This window comes from Colossoma macropomum, unplaced genomic scaffold (assembly GCF_904425465.1).
Source record: "Colossoma macropomum unplaced genomic scaffold, Colossoma_macropomum, whole genome shotgun sequence".
Lineage (NCBI taxonomy): Eukaryota > Metazoa > Chordata > Actinopteri > Characiformes > Serrasalmidae > Colossoma > Colossoma macropomum.
The window spans coordinates 29,999,715-30,022,538 of NW_023494791.1; the positions used below are offsets into that span (position 1 = coordinate 29,999,715).

General features: G+C 40.0%; 1 protein-coding gene across 5 annotated transcripts in view; it reads left to right on the plus strand.

The window, feature by feature from the left end:
• The window catches only part of htt (huntingtin), a 49,584-nt gene that overhangs the window by 9,595 nt on the left and 17,165 nt on the right, over window positions 1-22,824 (plus strand). For 2 of the 5 annotated variants that reach the window (XM_036574818.1, XM_036574815.1), the window contains exons 10-45: window positions 982-1,059; window positions 1,734-2,104; window positions 3,303-3,426; window positions 4,355-4,473; window positions 5,808-5,919; window positions 6,104-6,241; window positions 6,454-6,612; window positions 7,126-7,223; window positions 7,355-7,494; window positions 8,154-8,217; window positions 8,484-8,584; window positions 8,719-8,865; window positions 9,383-9,503; window positions 10,332-10,477; window positions 10,727-10,884; window positions 11,087-11,289; window positions 12,670-12,796; window positions 13,391-13,515; window positions 13,815-13,925; window positions 14,038-14,115; window positions 14,930-15,153; window positions 15,237-15,315; window positions 15,934-16,095; window positions 16,302-16,357; window positions 16,693-16,841; window positions 17,097-17,233; window positions 17,338-17,454; window positions 17,620-17,742; window positions 19,060-19,310; window positions 19,467-19,609; window positions 19,833-20,043; window positions 20,227-20,368; window positions 20,595-20,774; window positions 21,131-21,307; window positions 22,264-22,340; window positions 22,538-22,676. In XM_036574818.1, the coding sequence (XP_036430711.1) occupies window positions 982-1,059; window positions 1,734-2,104; window positions 3,303-3,426; window positions 4,355-4,473; window positions 5,808-5,919; window positions 6,104-6,241; window positions 6,454-6,612; window positions 7,126-7,223; window positions 7,355-7,494; window positions 8,154-8,217; window positions 8,484-8,584; window positions 8,719-8,865; window positions 9,383-9,503; window positions 10,332-10,477; window positions 10,727-10,884; window positions 11,087-11,289; window positions 12,670-12,796; window positions 13,391-13,515; window positions 13,815-13,925; window positions 14,038-14,115; window positions 14,930-15,153; window positions 15,237-15,315; window positions 15,934-16,095; window positions 16,302-16,357; window positions 16,693-16,841; window positions 17,097-17,233; window positions 17,338-17,454; window positions 17,620-17,742; window positions 19,060-19,310; window positions 19,467-19,609; window positions 19,833-20,043; window positions 20,227-20,368; window positions 20,595-20,774; window positions 21,131-21,307; window positions 22,264-22,340; window positions 22,538-22,676 (5,087 nt within the window). Of the gene's footprint in view, window positions 1-480; window positions 526-981; window positions 1,060-1,733; window positions 2,105-3,302; window positions 3,427-4,354; window positions 4,474-5,807; window positions 5,920-6,103; window positions 6,242-6,453; window positions 6,613-7,125; window positions 7,224-7,354; window positions 7,495-8,153; window positions 8,218-8,483; window positions 8,585-8,718; window positions 8,866-9,382; window positions 9,504-10,331; window positions 10,478-10,726; window positions 10,885-11,086; window positions 11,290-12,669; window positions 12,797-13,390; window positions 13,516-13,814; window positions 13,926-14,037; window positions 14,116-14,929; window positions 15,154-15,236; window positions 15,316-15,933; window positions 16,096-16,301; window positions 16,358-16,692; window positions 16,842-17,096; window positions 17,234-17,337; window positions 17,455-17,619; window positions 17,743-19,059; window positions 19,311-19,466; window positions 19,610-19,832; window positions 20,044-20,226; window positions 20,369-20,594; window positions 20,775-21,130; window positions 21,308-22,263; window positions 22,341-22,537; window positions 22,677-22,824 lie in introns of all 5 variants that reach the window. The other 3 variants (XM_036574820.1, XM_036574817.1, XM_036574819.1) reach the window with 3 other exon arrangements.

Genomic DNA, 22,824 nt, shown 5'->3' on the forward strand with positions numbered 1-22,824 from the left:
TTACAAAGGTATCTGAGCATTATATTTTTTATTTTTAGCAAACCTACTGAAGTGATCTGCCAAAAAGCCAGAACTGTGTACCGTATAACTGCTTTCTGCGTGAGACTCAATATGTAGCTGTGTAATCTCTGCTGCAGCCTCTAGTACAATTCCACTATGCTGACTAAATGCAATTTTGTAACAAAGAAAACTTTAAAGCTAAGCGCTGTTATGAAAGTTGCATAAATCTCAGTTTTTAACATTCCTAACTGCTTACACTGACTTTACGACTTGCATGTAGAGTTAATAATCAATATTATTTCCAGTTCTACTAAATTACCTCTTGAAAAACTCCTGTAGTTCTGTCAAATAATCACTTGTGCTTTTATTCACCCCCTCCTGCTTTATATCTCTTGCATTAACCTCTTGTCCAAATTGTCTGAACTCCTGGGTTTCTTGGGGCTTTTTCTGCTCTCTTCACTTCCTGTTTCCTGTGTCCAGCTGGTGGGTCGACGTGCAGTCCACTCGTCCTCAGGAAGCAGAAAGGTGACATCCTGACTGACCTTTTAACCATTTTTAAACCTGATCCTTTGACCCCATCTGCTGACTGAAGCTTGAGGCTAAAGGGCTCTGCCTATGACCATCTTAAGAGTTTTGTGCGGAAAAAAAGGGAATTGCATGATTTCCCTGTGTTCAGTCACCGCTAGTGGCCTGACTTCTGCTTTATTATTGCTGTGGCAAAAAAAAAATGTTTCAACCGGTACATTTAATGGAACTATATTGTATAGATATATGTAGATATATTTTATATGGAGAATCATGTCTTCTCTAGTTTGTGAACAAAGTAGTATCAATCACCGAGGGCAGTACAGTAATATTCTTTAGTGGAAGCTTTAGCAAAAACGAATTGAGCATTATGTCCGCAACAATGTTTTCACAGTATTATTTAAAGTCTGTTAGTATGTGGAACAATATGTCAGCTGCATGATGTAACTGTTCCAGGTAAACTGCTGTCAGGTGAAGAGGAAGGTCTAGAGGATGACCCTGAGAGGGCAGAGGTCACCACAGGCTCCTTTTCAGGTGAGCTGAAGAGTTATTCTTATAAAACTTCCTTAAAACATGTCCATATGTGTTGGAAATTCACAAGCATTACATGGATTAAAAGTACTCATATAGTAGATCAGCTGGAGCTCTGTAAGGTACAGCAAAAAAGTTTGTGCAGTTCACTTTTTATATTTTAAAGGTTTTTTTTGGCATATTTGTACCCTAATATTTTTTCCTCTCATTACCACAATGTGCCCACATATGTGCTCCCCATTACCAATATTTATCATATTTTTTTTTCTGCCTTTTTTATCAAGAAAAAATTAGTTTGTATTATTTGTAACTGTCAAATCTCTTTTATTTTTTCCTTGTAAACGTCAAGGATGTGAACCTAAACAACAAATGAAAGTAAAAATATATATATATATTACATTGGGCCACAAAAAAAAGAGACATCCATGCCCTCCTGGTTCCCCAGCTCACATATACAACCAGTTTCGCAATAATAACAGATTTTTTTAAAAAATTGAATTTAGTTGGGTCCCAGTATTTGTCAGGTTTGTGAGAATAACTCTTAAATTTAGGGTAAGAATTAAATAAATGGTCACTAATAAACATACGCTATACATTTATTCGCTCAATAGCCACTCAGTAGTCATCTGTTTGGAAAGCACGATGTGAATGTAGTGATATGCTTTGTTATATCTTAGCCTCAGTGGGCAGTGAAAGCACCAGCGATGCTCCTTCCTCCTCTGGTGTGTCCTCCCTTGGTCCGGCCGACATCATCACAGAGCAGCCACGATCTTCCCAGCACGCTCTGCAGCCGGGTGATTCGGTGGACCTGAGTGCTTCGTCGGAGCAGGGAGGTGGGCCTGACACACCAGATGAAGAAGACGAGGAGGACATGTTGAGCCGCAGCTCGAGTGGTGTCACTGGGGCCATTGGCACCGCTGCTGACCTTCTCGCCGAGACCAATCAGGCTTCAACAGGCCCGACATCGTCCTCGCCACCCAGCGATAGCTCCCAGACCACCACGGAGGGGCCGGACTCCGCCGTGACTCCTTCGGACTGCGCTGAGCTCGTAAGTGTCCCCGGCGCTAGTAGACGGTTCCGGAGCCATTCACCGCCATCCCCGACTCCCACTGAGGGGCCAGACACTTCCTCCCACTCCGACAGCGAGATCTCTTCATCCTACAGGCCCTCCTCTTCCTACTCCTCTTCCATATCTTCTTCCACCTGTTCTGCCGTCTCCTTCGCTAGCAGTAGTGACAAGGTCAGCAGGTGGCAGGGTGGTAGGGCCTATCTTAAATCTACCCTGCTCTCCCATCTGAGCCTGCCCTCTTTTTATCAGCCTCCCTCCCACATGCACGCCCCTGTTCTGACCTTCTTGATCTTTAATGTCAGTGAGATTCATTTGAAGAATGATATCGTCTGCCCCGCATTATCTACTTTTGGCCTTTCATCTCTCTTGACCCCTTCCCTAGAAAAACTGGCTCCCGGTTCATTCAGAAGTGGCCTTCAGTGGCCTTTAGAAGCATGGTGATGACCACTCCTGTTTTGGGGATTTCAGATCTAGTACCTTAAAAAGCATGTATGAGTGGTCTTTGAGCTTCATCTGTCTACCAGTTTCTGATTCGGGACTGGTTACAGAGCCTTTTCCCTGTGTCCCAACAAAACAAAAAATAGGGCCGGGCAATTTGACTATCGTAATTAATTCCCCCTCTTGTCACACACAGTATGGTTTCCTGAGTAATTTGTGGCTATCGGCAGTACTTCAGAAACACTGACACTGTGTTTCATTACAAAGAGAGCATGATTAGTCCATTTTAATTGGATATAGTGATGTGCAGTATGTGAAATATAGAATAAAAAGTAACTGTGTTCATAGTTTTTAAAAATACTTTTAGTTGTGACACTACTTGGTCTGTAACAACTTAGCAATCCTCAGGAAAACTATATATTGTGATCCATATTGTTTATCGAGTAAATGTCATATTGCCCACCCCTAAGTAAAACTGATATTAATACAGGTGTTATGGGTTGACTTTGAGAAGTATACCATTCTCAGCTGAATATTTATATTGCATCCATTGGTGCTTTTGTGCTTCCATGTGTTATGATAACTGGAGCAAATCTCAACCCTGTTTATGTGCTAATGCATGCCCATCTTTTTGTGTGTTTTTCCTGTTTGCATGTGTTTATGGCTGTGTGCATCTGATTCCTGGTATGTCTTTGGTTCTTTGTTTTTATGCTCTTTTTTGGTTGTGTGTGATGTTTAGGTGTTGGATGGCAGTGAGAGTCAGTACTCAGGGATGCAGATAGGCACTCTGCAGGACGAGGAAGAGGAGGGAGTGGCTGCAGCCCCTGGTGAAGCTCTGGAGCCTTTCTCTGGGTCTGTGCTGGGTATGTATCACATTTAGCCAAAACTCAGACTTCTTGCTTTGGTGTATTAATAGGATGCATCAAGACTTCAAGCCTTCTTTATCCGTATACATATTCTGTCAAGGGCTGGTTAGAATAGAATGAGTACTCATTTGTTATATTGGTATTCATCCCTCTATTTATCTTTCATCATTAAAGGTCTTATATAAATAATAATAAAATAGATATTGTTATTTTATATCGAAAATGTTAAATAAATTATAGCTGGTTTACTTGATTGCATGCCAGGCATCAGTATATCTCCACATGGCCAATAAAAAAAAAAAAGCTGCCTGAGAGATCACATGTTGAAGACTTCAAATAATTGGGGTTTAAGAAAAAACTGGGCCCCATCACATAACCACTTCAGGCAGAAAAAAAATCAGCTCTTTTTTTCCTCCTTTTCTCTTCTTTTATATTCTGATTTCTCATTTTACAGTTTTTTAGGGGGTTTAAAAGCATGTCAGTTCCATTAGAACACTGTTGCTGCCTAATGGATCTATTTTGAACTCCAGAAACACATCTGACATAATTAATTGGGTTAATTATGGCTTTTATATATTATTGTTTCAATATTGTTGGTGTTGAGAATGAATATTTTGGGTACTCATTTGGTAATACCAATGAGCAATCAATGCGTGTAAAATGCTGTTTCTCTTTTGAGCTTAGGTTAACATCAAGGAAAATTGTGTTTAATACTGGAAATAATGTTGTAACCTTTATCCAAAGTACTGCCACTATATTATATAGTTTTTGTTCTGCAAATTTTGATGATTCTCTTTGAAGAGCATCTGATGATTTTGTTACACAATACCAGCTTTTGGTGGTTGGCAAACTGTGTACACTATCTTCCCTTTTATGTCTTTTCTGATACGTGTGTGATGGAGGTTTAATCTTGTTTGTGTGTCAGCACTGAGTAAACCTCACCTGCTGGAGGGTAAAGGTCACAACAGGCAAGCTTCTGACAGCAGTGTGGATCGCTTTATACCAAAGGATGAGGTTCTGGAGCCTGCAGACCTCGATAATAAGGTGAGCACACACACAAAGACATGTGTATGTTTATGCGTATATAAGTTGCACACATGTTAAAAAAAAACACATGTGCAATGTTCAGTGTGTTTCACATCATAAGTAATATAAATTAATGCTATCTGCTAGCTGTAATTAGTAGTTAAAAAAGGCAGAATGTTCTTTTTAATATTTTAATGATATAGATTGTTGTCACTTGCTGCTCCTGTCTTTTTCTGTCGATGCACTGGCTGTAAAAATGTGAATCTAGTTTAAACTTTCAGGGTTCATACAGTCATGACATGTTCTTGAGTGCTTGTAATGTTTTAATATTTAAATAATTGCAGGATGTTTTTTTCTCTAGAACAGCTAAATTGTCTGTATGTTAACTCAGTGTTAGCTGATTGATTAAATTTAATATCATGACATTTTAATACATCACAGTAACATCATGTATTATTATTATTAAAATGATTGAACCCATCTTCCTGATGCAGATATGCTTTATGCTAAGAGTGCCTTACTTGACTGCTTATTTCGATTGAACTGTTTTGTTTAAAACAGTTTGTGGTAAGACTTGTAAAATAGTACCAAAGGGAACCTTACACAGTGTATTGTAAGCATTAACCAGACAGAAAGCACATATCCAGTAAAGAAGCATGTTTTCATTTATTATTTTTAATTTTTATGGATTTTAAACAAAGGACTTAGTTACCTGTGCCCAAATTATTGAACTTTGGATTCGTCTGTCCAAAGAACATTGTTCTAGATGTCCTGGACTTTGTCAAACGTCTTGCTCTGATGTTGTTGTTGTTGTTGTTGGTGGTGGTGGTGTGGTGGTGGTGGTGTTTTTTTTGACAGCAATAAACACCTCCCATGAAAATCAAACTCGTGCAGTCTCTTTCTAACGGTAATTTGATGTCAGCTGTGGCAAGAGCTACCTGTAGGTCCCTTGATGACATTTTAGGGTTGTTAGAGACTTCATTACGCATCTTGCCATCTGGTCTTGGGCTGAACTTGCTAGGAAGGCCTGACCTGGTCATGTTGCCATTTGTTTTAAATGTTCTCCACTTTGTTTTAATTTTATCACTTGACTGTATATTGACCAGCATTATGCTACATGCTTTGCATGGAAATTCTCATTTCATTCTACGTCATGGAAAAGTAATGTTAAATACCTCTGTCTAAAAGTGTGCAAACCATGAACTGTAGTACAGCATTTTTGTGATCAAATGAAAGCACTTCCCTTTGCTCCCTTCTCATACTTGAAACTTCAGGGTTTAAAAGGGTTTAAAACTACAGCATTAAAAGCCACTAATGCTTAGAATTTGTGATGTTTCATTGTTGTGTTGTAGCCGTCTAGGATTAAAGGAGAGATTGGCTATTATACAGACCCAGCGGAGGCGCCTCTGATCCACTGTGTTCGGCTGCTGTCTGCCTCCTTCCTGCTCACCGGCCACAGAAATGGTGATGGGAGTTATCTTTTCTTCATCCTTACAGACGTATTTAAATAGCAACATCTGTTCTCTAGTCTGATTATTTAGGAGAAATATGTGGAAGACCTCTAGAGCTGGCTGATCACTTTCTTGTTTGTTTGGCAAATGTAACCACGCTTGTGGTATTTTAACTGCTGTGTGCTTGTGCTTTCCAGGGCTGGTTCCTGATAAGGAGGTCCGTGTGAGCGTGAAGGCCTTAGCTGTTAGTTGTGTTGGTGCAGCAGCAGCTCTTCTTCCAGAGGCTTTTTTTAACAAACTCTACCTGGAGCCCCTGGACGGACAGCAACCAGATGGTAAAATGTTGCCATAATGGCACATTTATAAAAGTGTATTTTGCCTATCCAAAGAGATTTACTCCAACAATGGCATGTTTAGTTTTTTGTTTTTCTGCATCCCTTGGCTTACCGTTGGATGTTGTTAAGGAATTTCATCTTAACAAGCTAAGATATCTTGCCCTCTCATTATAACCAAACTATAATATGTGCTGTGGTGTTTGTTTAAACAGAGCAGCAGTACATCAGTGACATCTTGCACTACATTGAGCATGGGGACCCTCAGATCAGAGGAGCTACAGCCATATTGTGCGGAGCTTTGATCCAGGCCGTCTTGCTCAAGACTCGCTTCACCACAGAGCCGTGGCTCTCCCGCCTCCACAGCACCACCGGTAAGGCTTGTAGAAAGACCATATGCCAAGTTTCAGGATTAGGAGTTTTTTATGCTTGAGGGAAGCAGGCAAGGGAAAAAATAAGCATAATTAGCTGCTAACAGTGTGCAGCTGTATAGCTTTGCACTGAGCAACAAAAATATCTTTGCAAAAAATAAACGCTACATTAGGAGTGGTTTGACAAAGATAGAAATGACAGTGAATGGACATTTTTGGTATTAGACGTGTGACAGTGCAGTGTTCTTGCTTCATTGCAGTTTGGTTCATTCTGTAGTCTTGACTAACTGATTATAAGGTTTAGCAAATGTTTTATTCTGTACCTTCAGACAGTCAATCATAACTGCCTCTCTCTGTCTGTCTGTCTCTCTCTCTCTCTCTCTCTCTCTCTTTTTCTTTCTCTCTGTCTGTCTGTTTGTCTGTCTTTCTTACACTCTGTCTCTCTCTCTCTCTCTCTGTCTCTCTCTCTCTCTCTCTCTCTCTCTCTCTCCCCCCCCCCTTTCTTCTTTATTTCAGGAAACCCTGTGTCTCTGGAGGACTTTGTGCCCTTGCTGCAGCGCAGTCTAAAGGATGAGTCCTCAGTGACATGCAAAATGGCCTGCTCAGCTGTGAGGGTAAGAGTACACAAACACTATTGCAAGTTACAAGACTGCTTACACACAAGCAGACAGTCAATCTATTCATGTTATAAGCCTGACAAAAGATGATGTGCGCCTGTGACTAATATGTGTGTTTCTTGTTTCAGCACTGTATCATGGCTTTGTGCAGCAGTAGTTTTAGTGAACTGGGTCTGCAGCTTCTTATCAACCTCTTGGCCCTGAGAGATTGCTCCTACTGGCTGGTCCGTACTGAGCTGCTGGAAACTCTGGCTGAGGTGGACTTTCGGTAAGATGAGTCTAAGCCCAGGAGCATACTCAAAGCAAGTACACAAATGCAAAAGACAACGCCTCCGCCAGTGCATTGCAACACTTGGTCCTTCTGTACAAACTCAAAGTGCATTCTTATGTTACCTTGATGGCAGAAACACTCAGTACTGAAGGGGGCAATATTGGACAAATCAAAATGGGATCTACTATCATTCCAGCATCCGCATCACCGAGACATGAACAGTAGAAGTTTATGAGCTGCTTTACTTGTTCTATCAGAATGAGGATTTAATATATATTAAATTGATGTTCATGCCAGCAAATTCATTTTTGTGAGACCTCCTCATCTAGAGTGACAGTTGAGTGGGAGCATGCTGCTGGTGCAAGACAGCTTGGACAGGCTTGACTGTTGTTACAGCTCCCCTGGCTGTAACACTTACACTTGCATTCCGTTTTGAATTGCACTGTGACATGTTTTAGAATGGCCAAACCTTGTTGTGTAGCTTGAAGCATCTGGGTCATATATTTCTGGCCTAAGGCTAACTTTTGTTCATTGTTACATTAGGCTTTTAAAAGCCAGAGGTTTTTTTTGGAAGAAGTTTCATGACGTTAAAAGTTTGAGGACCAAAAATGTCTGTAAAAACAAACAAATGTCATGACTGGATATTTGTGTGACAGGTTAGTGTGTTTCCTGGAGAGGAAAACGGAGAAGTTGCACAGAGGAGAACATCACTATACGGGGGTAAGAGCACTCTATGTTCAAAACGTCCATTTTAAAGGGGTTTTACAGCATATGAACTGGGCTGGTACATTTCTGTGGGATCTTGAGTGATCAGTTTAATGTTTATCCAGGCCATTGTCAATTGTTTGATTTATTTGGATATTTGGATGACATGATTTTGTAATTAATCACCTGTAACACTGTTATAAATATATAATAGATTACAAATCATTGTTGAACACTGTTAGGCGTGACGTGTTACTGCATTATTTTTCTGTCTTTCTCAGTTGTTGCGGCTGCAGGAAAGAGTGATAAATGATGTAGTGCTTTACCTGCTGGGAGATGATGATCCAAGAGTACGGCATGTTGCTGCTTCTACCGTTAGCAGGTATACTGCGAAACACTTGAAGGTCACGCTGACTTAGATTATTAGTGGAGATATGTGTGCTGTCTCTATGTGTAAAGTATGTTATTTTTAATATATGCTCTGCTACATGTGATTTTGGACATGTAACCTACCAGGTTGGTGTCCAGGTTGTTCTATGACTGTGACCAGGCCCAGGCAGATCCGGTAGTGGCTATTGCTCGTGACCAGAGCAGTGTGTACTTGCAGCTTCTGATGCATGAGACTCAGCCTCCCTCCCAGTTTACTGTCAGCACAATCACACGGTAAGAAACAGAGAACAAGACAAAAGCACTTGTAATCATATTATAACAAGCTACTGTATATGCTATTGTTCAAAAGTTTGGAAATTAATTGTCATATTAATAATTACCATTATTTTATTAAATGATAGCTTATGTAGATTGTCTGTAAATGTTAAATGATATACTGTGATCTGTTCATAGTAATTTCTTATTGAGGTGTCTGCCTCGAGATTTGATCGCCTCTTTTCAAATGGGAGATTATTTTATAATTATAACTTTATTCTCAGTCATTCTTCACCATTTGGGACACATTTAACATTCCGTTTTTTATAAAGTTTGAACAAATTCCTACAAACTAGTTAAAACCTGTAATGTAGAAAATTAGCATCATACTAGCATCATTATTACATATTTTATATTTGTGGAAAACAGTGATTCCAGACGTTTGAGTGATAATTCCAAACTCTGATGTCTTATACTTAACATCTTTGAATCGCCCAGCTCTATGTAAATTTTTAATTTGTGTGCTTCGTAACAGGACATATCGAGGCTACAGCCTATCACCAGGTGTGTCAGATATCACAGTGGAAAACAACTTGTCTAGAGTGATCACTACCATCTCTCACGCCCTCACCTCCTCCACCTCCAGAGCTCTGACTGTGAGTTTTGCGCTGCTGAGCTTTAGTCTGTAGCCTGTATACTCTACTACCTGTAAAATTCTAAATTTTGATCAAATATACTTCAAAAGCAACAAAACATCTGAAACTGGCAAATAATTGCATAGCAATTTCCTTTACATCCATGAGGACTTTGATATAGTGCGTAACAGAACAAACTAGATGTTGATGTGATGACTGAAACTGACATTTGGGACACACTTGACCAAAACCCATAACAAAAACGTACGTTTTTTTTTTTAATTAATGTATTTATTTTATTAGTCTAATTTGCTGTTTTATTCATGCTTTTAAATAAAAGTATTTAACAAAGAAGAAACTACAAGGTAATGAAGAAAATGTGCTTATTATTTATCTGCTTTTAATACAACAAATCTGAGGTGAAAATTTACGTTTCATTGTAGATCTGTATAATCTTCTGTTTTATTAACCAACATTTTTTGGCCTTTTTCTCTTTATGGCCAGAATATTTGTCCCAAATTAAATTTTTTGGTGGCTTAACTGCAGTGCATCTCGAAACAAAACTGAACAAAAAGTTTTTTTGTCATTATCAAGTTATAGACCCCACAATTCAAGATACAGATTAACAAGGAGTTCACTTCCAACCCTAATTGAATACATTTGATCCAGATCATCAGTTCATTTAATTAGAGCTGAATTTTTTAAAGAAGGTACACCTTCGGGAACAGTGTTGGTGACCATGGCACTAAACCATAAGTAGGCCCTTTTGTAGTTTTGAATTTACATCTTATGGACTATGCAAGACCTTGTAGTATTTTTACTTGTCATATTATGATTTGTTTGCTCCAGTTTGGCTGCTGTGAGGCCCTCTGTCTGCTCTCCTCTACTTTCCCGGTGTCCACATGGAGCACAGGATGGCACTGTGGCTTTGTCAGCTCACCTGTGTTCCACTCCACCCGCTCCAGCCAGTACCGTGCCCGCGGACGCTCCTTCAGGTGAGTACACGTTCAAACACAATCTGTCAGTGTTAGTGTATCATTTTGTTTTTAATTGACACAGCACATCAGAACTGCATTTCATCCAGTATTTTGAGTGTTTGTTTTTAATCTTGTTTTTATTTATGTTTTTATGATTTTCTTGGTTTGCTTAGATAACAGTCATTCATATGACACATAGCAACTTGTTCCAGGATTGCAGACAAAATACCTGTAGTGTAATCTTGTATTTCTGTCTTCTCTCTATAGTCTTTCTCAGTCTCAGTCTGGCAGCAGCGAGGAGAATCGCAGGACTCTGACTGTGGGCGTTGCCAGCATGGTACTATCGCTGCTCTCTTCTGCCTGGTTCCCGCTGGACCTCTCTGCCCATCAGGACGCCTTGCTGCTGGCCGGAAACTTAATTGCTGGTGCGAACTTGCACATGCACTTAGCACCATTTAACAGTTATTTCCTTTTTTGCATAGTGCTGAGCTTCTTGACGAAGTTGTATGTCTTGTTGCTGTCATTCAATGTGTTTTAGTTTTTTGTTAGTGTTTGGTCACATTTTTACTTCTTTATAACTGTGGTTTTTCCCATGTCCTAACCTATCTGTCCAATCTGAACCTCAAGCTGCTGCTCCAAAGTGCATGAAGAGTCCATGGTCTGGTGAAGAGGAGTCCAGTTCTACCCCCTCCAAACAAGAAGAGGCGTGGCCTGCCCTTAGTGACCGCTCCCTGGTTGCTATGGTGGAGCAGCTGTTCTCCCACCTTCTGAAGATCCTCAACATCTGTGCACATGTGCTGGACGACACATCCCCAGGCCCTGCTGTCAAGGTAACAGGCTCGTGGAAAAAAAAGATGGTTTGGAAATTTCTAACGGCACTGTTCAAAACAATACTGCAGTAGTGTTGCAGTATGGTAGTACTCTACATTTTTGCAAAAGCCACTGTGATATTTGAAACAAAAAAAAATCAACATTGTGCTCTTAGGTACAGTGCTGTTTGAAAGTTTGTGAATTTAATTTAAAATTGAATGTCTTTGTTGGCAAAAGCATGTGAACTTCTGCTTTCATTAACTGGTGTGACCCCCTTGAGCAGCAATGACTTCAACCAATGACTTCCTATAACTGTTGATCAGCCGTTTATGTTGACTTGGTGGAATTTTGGCCCATTCCTCCTTACAGAAGTCTTTCAACTGGTATTTCTTGCATGAACGCCACACCTTAGGTTCTGCCTCAGTATTTGTATTGGATTAAATCCTGGACTTTGACTAAGCCATTCCAGAATTCAACATTTCTTCTGCTTTAACCATTTTTTCTAGACTAACTGCTGTTTTTGAGGTTGTGGTCCTTCTGCAGAACCCACCTTCTGTTGAGGTTCAGTTTATGGATGGGTGCCCTAACATTCTCTTGTAGAATATCTTGGTACAATCCAGAATTCATAGCTTCACCAGATGATGGTAAGCTGTCCCGGAGCAATAGCAGCAAAACAGACCGAAATCGTGATACTGCCACCACTGTGTTTCACAGTTGGGTTAAAGTTCTTAGGCTGAAATGCAAGTTATAAATATTTATTTTTGCCTTATCCATCCACATAACATTATTTTAGTAGTCTACTGACTCATCCAGGTGGTCTTTAGGAAGCTTTAAACAGGCAGCAGTGTTCTTCCTGGAGAGTAGTGGATTTCTCCATGCTGTCATTCCAAACATATTGTCCTTATTCAGTGTTTGCCTGATGATAGATTCATGAACACTGAATTGGCCAGTGTAAGAGATACCTGCAGATCCTTAGGTGTTTATCGATGAAGTCCAAGCTCATTAGAAATAGCTTTGGAACCTCTTCCAGCCGAATGAGCGTTGGCAGATATTTTTGGTATGTGGACTTCGATGGTGAAAACGGTGATGGTGTTAGCCACACTTGTACCTGATTGTTGTCCAATTGATTGAACCTCCTGACCCAAATGATCACCTATACCAAACTGATAATTCTAAAGATTCACATACTTTTGCCAACAAAGACATTTAATAGTGCATCACTTTGTTAAAAAAAATGGTTTGAAACCAATATTATTGTGTTATTTGTTTTACTGGGTTCTCTTTAAATGAAGATCTCACCATATTTTAAGTCACAATTATGTAGAAATTCACAAAATGATAGAGTTCACAAACATTCAAAGTACTTTCAAGCAGTTAAACCGGTACATCTTTTTTTCCAGGCTACTTTGCCCTCTTTGGCCAACACTCCATCACTGAGCCCAATAAGGCGGAAGGGCAAAGAAAAAGAAATTTCTGAGCCCAGCACAACCCCCATGAGCCCAAAGAAAGGAGGAGAGACCAATGCAGGTAAATCTGAGGCTGCGAAGATCCATTTCACACTTGTAAACAAACATTTGCGTCAGCCTGGTTGCATCATGTTTGCCAACCTCAGGTGTGGTTTAGTGGTTCAGTCAATCAGCTGTCAGAAATAGCAGAAATAGAACATGGAATGGCACCAGGGAATTTCATAAACTGACCCCCTTTTTTGCACTTTGAAATGTTCACTTGGAAGTGTTTCTCAAAGCATTCAAACTACCCAGGCTTTACAGTTTAACTTCACCTAGAGAGAGAGAGAGAAAGAAAGAGAGCTTAGCAGTGGCAGGCCAAATTGTGAACAGCACATTGATGTAAGATGTTGTACTTGTCAGAGACCTTTTCTTATTAATCATGAACTCAAGAACTGCAAATTACAGTCCAATTTGTTTCTTTCATAAAGTTTTTTTTTTTCTAGAGTATATGTTTTAATTCTCAAGTCTTGTCTTCTACGTTCAAAACCGCTGAGTTAGACCAGCAGTTCTTGCAGTTATTGTCTTGAAACAAATAATTACAAACACATTAGTAAAATCTTGAATCTTGGTGTACTTTTGGGTTCTAAACTTTACATCCTCCTTTTTAAAACAGGCAGACCAGCAGAAAGCACAGGAACAGTTCCAGTGAGCAAATCCACCTCAGTGGGCAGCTTCTACCATCTGCCCCCTTACTTGAAGCTGTATGATGTGCTGAAAGCCACTCATGCCAACTATAAAGTTAGTGTGCTTTAATTAAAGATTTTAGATTTTCTTTTAGACGTTATTTCTCTGGAGTTGTTCTTATTCCTCCTCAGTTACTCTCTAAAGAGAACATATCAAGTGTCTTTTGTTTTTTGTTGTTATTTTGTTTTGATTTTTGCTCTTGTTGTGGAAGCATGCATGTTACTATTTTTGAGAAGGCGCATACTTTATCATTTTTGCCACGGTGAAGTAACAGATTAGTGTCTTAGATCTGAGTGTTATTATTTATCTTGATCTGGATATTTTCTCATCTCTTACTTTGTGGGTGTTTCCAGGTAACACTGGACCTCCACAGTACAAATGAGAAATTTGGCAGCTTCTTGCGTTCAGCCCTTGATGTTTTGTCCCAGTTGTTGGAGCTGGCCACCCTGCACGACATTGGCAAGGTATGCATGCATTTACTGAGAGAAATTAAAATATCACATTTATATAATTATTTTGTTTAATGCTCAAAAATGAATTAAAAAGAGAGATTCTCCTTTTGTCTTTATTTCTTAGTGTGTGGAGGAAATCTTGGGTTATCTAAAATCCTGCTTCGCACGGGAACCTACCCTGTCCACCGTGTGTGTCCAACAGGTGTGTCACTTACTCACGCCAGTGTTTCCTGCAGATGTGACATATACTTTGATGCTGAGGCGTAACAGTTTACATAAGTAACATATTTATTTATGTGTTCAAATGCACCATTACAGACATGGGTATGTCCACAGCTATTACAAATGCACAGTTCTTCATGTGCAAGGCTATGTAGGTATGTCAGTTACTTAGAAATAATAACAGTCAACAAACTGCAGTGTGGGTGTGTATGAAAAAATCAGATGGTCTGTTCTGCTAATTATGCATTTCATATGTTGCCTTTTGGTATATAGCTCTGTTTTTTACCAGCCATCTTTTTTAGTGATTTTAAAGTATGATGATTTACATACATTTTTGAGCCTTTTGGCCATACTAGGTTGCGCTACAGCATGAAAACCACAGTGTTTATGCGCTCTGGCAGGGGAAAAGTGGTGAATTTAAGTGTTAAATGACTTACAGGAGTCTCCCAGCAACGAATACAGTTGACAAAACTATGAACACAGGCAAAGGGGTTAAGCACATGTCAAAAACAAAGATGCAAGATGTTGCTTGATTAACATCTGCTGAAATTACAAAATTACTCTTCCCTAATATATAGCCATTTTTTGGACTCTCTTTGAATTAGATTTAAGTTAGTCCAGTGAATATGAAGCGCTGCTCTGTCACTGAATTTGCACACATCAGGGTACCTGAGCTATGAGTCTCTCTTTGTCCGCTTCACCCTTTTCTTGGATTATTTCATTTGAAACTAGCCCTACAAAAGGAAAATGATGAGGGCATTCTTTATTGAATATTATTCTTGCGTTCCCCCCAGCTGCTGAAGACCCTCTTTGGGACAAACCTGGCTTCCCAGTATGATGGGGCCTCCTCCCACCCATGCCGATCTCAGGGAAAGGCCCTACGCCTGGGCTCATCCAGCTTGAGACCAGGCCTCTACCACTACTGCTTCATGGCACCGTACACACACTTTACACAGGCTCTCGCAGATGCCAGTTTAAGGAACATGGTGCAAGCTGAACAAGAGCAAGATGCGTCAGGGTGAGTAAAAGCACAAATACGTAGACTCACAAACTCTTTCTCACGCCTTTGTATGACTGGATGTTTTCCCTTTCTTCCCACAGATGGTTTGATGTAATGCAGAAAGTGTCCAATCAGCTGAGGTCCAGCATCACCAATGTAACACGCCATCGAGGAGACAAGGTAAAGTAGCTTATAAAATATAAAAGTAGGATTAGCCTCCTCAGCCCTCCACCTCACTGACCATCTGATAATTGCCTACCTCCTTGATCTTACACTGTGTTTACATGACACTCAGCTGCTGAATATCATGTGTTTGGTCATTTGAAATCCAGAAGCAAAGATGATTTGGTCCCACTTTCTTTGAATAGCCCCCAATAGATTATCAATAATAGATTTTCATATTATTAAACTATCTGTTAAATCTCAGTTGACTCTCAACAGCGTTAGGGTTAGGGGTAGGATTTTAGGGTATAACATATTCCCTATTGTGTTTACTGTGGAATGTAATACAATATAAAACCCACACTGAAAAGCCTGAAGTTGTGAAGAGAAAAGAATGTTATGGATGTTCTGCAGAAACGTTTCTTAAAGTTGCCTTTTACGTGTAACTCTGCCAGTAATTTCAAACTGTCTGTCTGTCTTTGAGTGGTTGATTCTTATAAATTATGCCATAACTTAATGCTAAAACTGATGTTGTATAACATGTTATACATGATATGCATAATGATATACATAATATGTTTATAATGTAATGATATGTATAAAGTAATGTAATGATGAGCATCATGTGTGTTTCAGAATGCCATCCACAACCACATTCGTCTGTTTGAGCCATTGGTGATCAAAGCGCTGAAGCAGTACACCACCAGCACCTCTGTGGCCTTGCAGAGACAAGTGCTGGATCTGCTTGCTCAGTTAGTGCAGCTCAGAGTCAATTACTGCTTGCTTGATTCAGACCAGGTGAGTCACATAACTACTCATATGTAATAATTTCTGAATCAAAGAAGAGATTCAAGGCTGCTGTTCGGACCACTTCAGTAGACAACTCACAGCTCAATGAATTAAGTGCTTTCCTGCCTATTAATAAAACTAACTCCTAAATGTGGAAGCAGCATTTCCCAAAAGCAACATTTGTAAGTTAATACGTTCTAAACTGTGTGTTTCAGGTGTTCATTGGCTTTGTGCTGAAGCAGTTTGAGTATATTGAGGTGGGGCAGTTCAGGTGAGCTGTAGTAGCTGATTGTCAAAAATCATATTCCAGTTTTCAGTCCTTTTAGGGCTTCAGCTATTAGTCAACATAGCGGACGGTGCCACCCATGAAAGAAAAATGTCAATACTTTGTTTACTTAAAATTCTCTGTAATTTTCATGTGGTAAACTTGTTGTTTTATTTTTATATAAAACGTGAAACTGAACTTGCATAACAAAGTTGCCTAAACTTTTGCATAGAATGTATTTCTTTGTTTTGTAATTTTCTAGTAAAAACAAAGTTAACAATTTGTTGGAGTGGCCAAGACTTTAAAATAGGTTTTCTGCTCCTCTCTTTCTCCTCATGCAGGGATTCCGAGGCAATCGTTCCCAATATTTTCTTTTTTCTGGTGCTACTGTCGTATGAGCGGTATCACTCCAAACAAATCATCAGCATTCCAAAGATTATTCAGCTATGTGATGGCATCATGGCCAGTGGCAGAAAAGCAGTTACACATGGTGTGTGACACGCACAAACGTGCTTACGTTACTACTTTCTATTACTGTATACCAACTCTTCACACTGCTCTTATGTGATGACAGAAAACAGTGTCTTTTATTAACATTTAAATTTTTAGGCTGCAATATTTTAACTAATAAAGAAGTAATAATATGCAGTGTTAGATTTGTAGCACAATTATAGGATTCTTTAATTCCTTATAGTTGACTTTGAGACTCCTGATGTCCATTCATGACTTGTGTGTTGTCTTTCAGCGATACCCGCTCTGCAGCCTATAGTGCATGACCTTTTTGTGCTCCGGGGCTCCAATAAGGCTGATGCAGGCAAAGAGCTGGAGACCCAAAAAGAGGTGGTTGTGTCCATGCTGCTGCGACTTATACAGCACCACCAGGTACCCCTGAATTTCTGTCTGTGTTGTGTGTGCTCCAGGTGAACTGTACTACTGCTGTGATGTACTAGTATGTGTTTTGATGAATTCATAACGTGTGTATGTAGGTCTTGGAGATGTTTATACTGGTCCTGCAGCAGTGTCATAAGGAGAATGAAGACAAATGGAAGAGGTTGTCACGTCAGATTGCTGACATAATCCTGCCGATGATTGGCAAACAACAGGTATGATTAAATGTTTATTTGCCATTGTTGTGCCAGTGTAAGGCTGCTGATTTCATTGTTTTGTTTAAAGCTTATAACTATGTGATTATACATTCATGATTAGTAATGCTATCTTCAGATAAGTACACAGAAGACACCCATGTATGTAACACTCATATGTTCTAGATGCACCTGGACTCTCCTGAAGCACTGGGAGTGCTGAACACATTGTTTGAGACAGTGGCTCCTTCCTCTCTGAGACCAGTGGACATGCTCCTGAAGAGCATGTTTGTCACGCCTTCGACAATGGTCAGAGCATTTAAAAGCAAATGAACAGTGTTAACACATGGCCTGCCATCAGACTTTGTCATTAGATCTCACGTTTGTACATATCACTTGACTTAACGATTCACATTCCTCTAAGAATTAATTTATACTTGTAGTTTGGTTCCCTTGGTCGGGACCAAAGCAGAAAATGATACATTCTTCCATTTTAGTTCTGATTTGTTTAGCGCTCACACTAACATTTAACATCAAAGCAAAAGATGTAAACAAAAGTCATACAAGTAAAATGTCACAACTGATTGGGCAAATTTTATGACATCCAATAACTGAGATGTCGACCAAACTTTCCAAATCATACTGTTCTATGTTCTATTAGGGTTCATTTGTTTTATTTATGTCTTGTTTTATCTGTCTTGTGATATTAGGGCAATAAGCCATGAGACTCACTGCATTACCATGGTTTTTCACGATGCAAAGCATGGTGAAATCCCTGTAACACAACTTTGCTTGGCTCACTGCTTTTGCACAACAGAAAAAACATTGTCACATTAATGCATAATTTAGGTGTACAGTCAAGCGTGTATATTGATTATTGTATAATTACTTCTATTGTGCCTCATCCTCGTTTCATAACCAAAGCTACCTATTCTATAATTACTGATTCATAGCTTAAGAAGAAATGATAAAACACATACACATGTCAAAACAGCATCAGGAACTCATGTTTTCTACATACCAAATAAGTTATGCAGAGAGGGGATGATGATTCACTCTGTCATTGGTCCGTTTAGATGTCTTTGGTCTGTATTCCATTTGTGCTTCAAATGAACCGCACCAGAGTTTGTTTTAATGTGATCCAAGATCTGCTCATGGGCTCTCGGCTTATTTTGTGCGCACCAAAGTTCGAATGACAGTGTTCTTACTTGTTCTAACAAATCACACTAGTTTGAACTAGTTTTGAAGTTTGACCGCCCCTTATATCTATTTTGTTCACCTTTTTAACAACTTCAAAGGTCCTGTTTATGGTTTAGGTCATATTTTTAGCTATCTGCTAATTATGTAAACATTGACCATGATCTAATATAAAAAATATACAGTTCAGTCCTATTCAGTCCTACATACTACATATTTTTACATTAAGTTAAAATAGGTGTTAGCAGGATGATACTAATCTGTGCAGTGCGATAACACTTCAGAACTGGTCTGTGTTTAGTCTGACATCAGGTTTTACAATGTAGCTTCTATAACAGTTACCTACTTTAAGAACTTATATCATGGTTACTGTTTGACTTGTGTCTCTTTACCTGAAGTATTCAGGATATTCTTTTGCTCTTACTGTAGGCATCAGTTGGCACAGTGCAGCTCTGGGTGTCTGGTATTCTGGCAATCCTTCGGGTGCTGATCTCCCAGTCCACAGAGGATATAATTCTATCCCGTGTCCAGGAGCTGTCTCTGTCTCCATATCTTCTCTCTTGCCCGGCCATCTGCCGTCTTCGCAATGATGACCCCTCACCTCCAACTGCCCCGACCAGTGCTGCAATAGAGACTAATGGAGAACCACAACGCTTCCCGCCCGAAGAGACTTTTGCCAGGTAAATGCTGCCATCATGGATGCTGTTTAGCTTTTTAGGAGAGACAGCATAGTATCTATTCACAGATTGTCAGTTCATTTCCACTTGACTTATTCTTCTGTTTTTACTCTTCATTTCTCTTTGTTGGTCTCTCTTTCTCTTTTTTCTGTTTATCAGATTTCTTTTGCAGTTGGTTGGAGTGTTGTTAGATGATATATCTAGTAAGCAGGTGAAAGTGGATATGACTGAGCAGCAGCACACTTTCTACTGCCAGCAATTGGGCACTCTTCTCATGTGTCTCATCCACATCTTCAAATCAGGTAGTCACACCTACACAAAACTGAAACAAAGACATAACTGCATAATGGTAAAATTTGATGGCAAGTTGTGTGTTAGGTCATTTGGATTAGTTTGATTAAAGATGCAGTAAAACAGGTTTATATGATGTGTGACAGCCACTTTTTCAAATTCTGTACACTAAGATTTGCACTACATTTCCCATAACCGCAATGCTGTCTTTCTGCTTGTTCTGCTGCTCTAAAGGAATGTTCCGGCGGATCACGGCTGCAGGCAGCCGTCTGCTGAAGGCGGAGGGGGGTGAGGCGGGCAGTTTCTACCCTCTGGAGGGGCTTAATGGCCTGGTGCTGCAGCTCATCACCACGCACCCCTCCTTAGTGCTACTCTGGTGCCAGGTGCTGCTCATAATCAACTACACCAACTACACATGGTGGTCTGAAGTACACCAAACCCCTAGGTATGTTTACTTCTTAAAACCATCCAGCAGAGGTCAGAAGTATGCTTTGCAGTTTTTTAAACAGTCATTTGAGAAAGAAAATCCCTTTTTTCTCTTGAGTGTTTGCAAATCAATGAGTTGATTTGAGGAACATTCATTAAAGTTGGTTAAATTCTCTTGCTCTCGTATGCTTTCTTTCTTGAGGAGACACAGTCTGTCCAGCACCAAATTGTTGAGTCCTCACTCATCTGGAGAGGGGGAGATGGAGAAGCCGGAGGGGAAGCAGGCTATGTGCAACAGAGAAATTGTGCGCAGAGGAGCGCTCATCCTCTTCTGTGACTATGTGGTGAGACTTGTCTGTCTAAATCTAACAGCGCAGTTTAAAATGAGTTGAAAGTAACAGAATATCTTCTCTTAGTTTCTTTTGCACAGTGGCCTTTTGAGATTATTGTAACTTTCTCTCTCTTTTCCTGTTGCTCTCGCATAGTCCCATATTCATTGTTTTCTGTGTCTTGTTGTCTCTCTGTGTTTGGACACTTTTCCCCCTCATTTTTATTCTTTCTCACCCTCAGTGCCAGAACCTACATGATTCAGAGCATTTAACGTGGTTGACGGTGAATCATGTCCGGGATCTGATCAGTCTTTCTCATGAGCCGCCTGTGCAGGACTTCATCAGTGCAGTGCATCGCAACTCTGCAGCTAGTGGACTCTTCATCCAGGCCATCCAGTCCCGCTGTGAAAACCTCTCTACAGTATGTTACACACATAAAAGCACACGCACACCACAAGCAACATCCTCTTCAGGGGGGGAATAACCTGCCACCGTTAGCTTGATGCCAAAACACAATAGAAAATCCCCTATATATACTAGCAGAAATTAGCATACTTTTTTAGCATCATTAGAATCATTTTTTTTTTGTTTAGTTTGTTTTTTTTTAAATGAACAAAGGCTACTAATAAAGTAGAAGTTTTCGCATAAAGCACTGTGAATTTATGAGATGTGTGACATGTTCATGATAATTGTATAGTACAGCACAGAGTATATTGTAAAGTCATATAGTCATGCTGCACACACCATGTTTACCTCATGTTTTCTCTTTGCTTGTAGCCGGTGATGTTGAAAAAGACTCTACAGTGTCTGGAGGGGATTCACCTGAGTCAGTCTGGAGCGCTGCTCATGCTTTACGTGGACAAGTTGCTGAACACTCCCTTCCGTGTGCTGGCCCGCATGGTGGACACCCTTGCCTGCAGACGTGTGGAGATGCTGCTTGCTGAGACTTTGCAGGTCACACACAAATACCTCATTATCCCTGAATATCTGTTTTGTGTGCTTAAGTAAACAGCATTTTACTCTCCAGGTATAACATGACCAGAAGCAGTGTGTTGTAGCCATGTTTTGGCGTGTTGGTTTGTTGGGCCAAAAATCAAAAAACAAAGTACATTCACACTTTTAGACAAAATCTGCATGGTAAAGGGGATCTATTATGTTTTTCTATTCTTTTCTTTTTCTTTTATTGTGTTATAAAGCTTTTTGTGCATGTAAACGGTCTGCAAAGTTACAAAGCCCAAAGTACACACCAGAGGGGGTAACTCTCTCCCACAGAAATGACTTTTCTCAGCTGCCTGAAACAGCTCATTGAAATTCCAGCCCATTGGCTCAAATTGATACAACAGAACTGACGCCATTGTTAGAATAGCCACAGCGAGAATGGTCTGTGTACAGACTGCAGGTCAGGGGTGGAACATGTAGGGGCAAAACCTGTAGCAGGATGCCGCTACTGTTTTCAACCGCTCTGGTGGTTGACCAATCAGAACAGAGTAGGCAAGCTGATCAGTCAGAGCATACTGGGCTCATCGGGAGAGGGGGGCCTAAAGAGACAGGACCGCTAACAAAGTGTTTGACAGAAGGTGAATAGATTTTTCAGTGTGAGGAAAAGTTATGTGTTTTTGAAACAAGGAAGCTTGTACATCTATTCTGGTAGACCTCAAAAATAAATTTGTGAACATTCAAAATGAGCATAAAAGGTCCTCTAAGTTTCCTTGTGGAAGAGGAATACACTAAAACTTAATGAGTGTAATGATTTGATTAGTCATAGAAAAACTGTAGCGAGATAAATGGAAATGCAGATACATGGACAGCAGATAGCAAGCTTGCGAGTTGTTTGCTGTTCAGATTCAATAGTGAAAACATGGCATATGTATGTATGAAAACGAATTTCCTTCTCTCTTTATCCTGTGTAGAATAGTATAGCTCAGCTGCCAGTGGAGGAGCTGGACAGGATCCAAGAATACCTCCAGACGAGTGGCCTAGCTCAGAGGTAGAGTTGCTCACAGCAAGCGTCTCATTTCCTGCTTTATTCTGTTTTCAGTGTCTTGTGAGGTCATGCCAGTGTTTAGTGTTTTAGTGTATTTGAGTGCTCTTTTATTGTAGTGAGATTTACAGTTAGCTGGCCGAAGTGAAAGGTTTGTTGCTGATTGATCTTTTTTATCATTTTTTGTCTCTCCTCCCCAAAAGGCATCAGAGGTTCTACTCCCTGCTGGACAGGTTCCGAGCCACTGTTGCTGAGGAAACCGCAAGCCCCTCCCCTCCCATTACCTCACACCCACTGGATGGGGACCCACCCCCTCCCCCTGAGAATGTTGTAGCAAGTAAGGTGAGGTTAAAGAGTTATTGCTGCCGCTGTGCTATACTAAATTGCATAATTGTAGTTGTGCAATAAATTGTGAGTAATTATTTACTTTTACATTCAAGTTGCGTTCTATATTGACGGATTTGAGTCACTTTTTTCTGTTTATATAAAA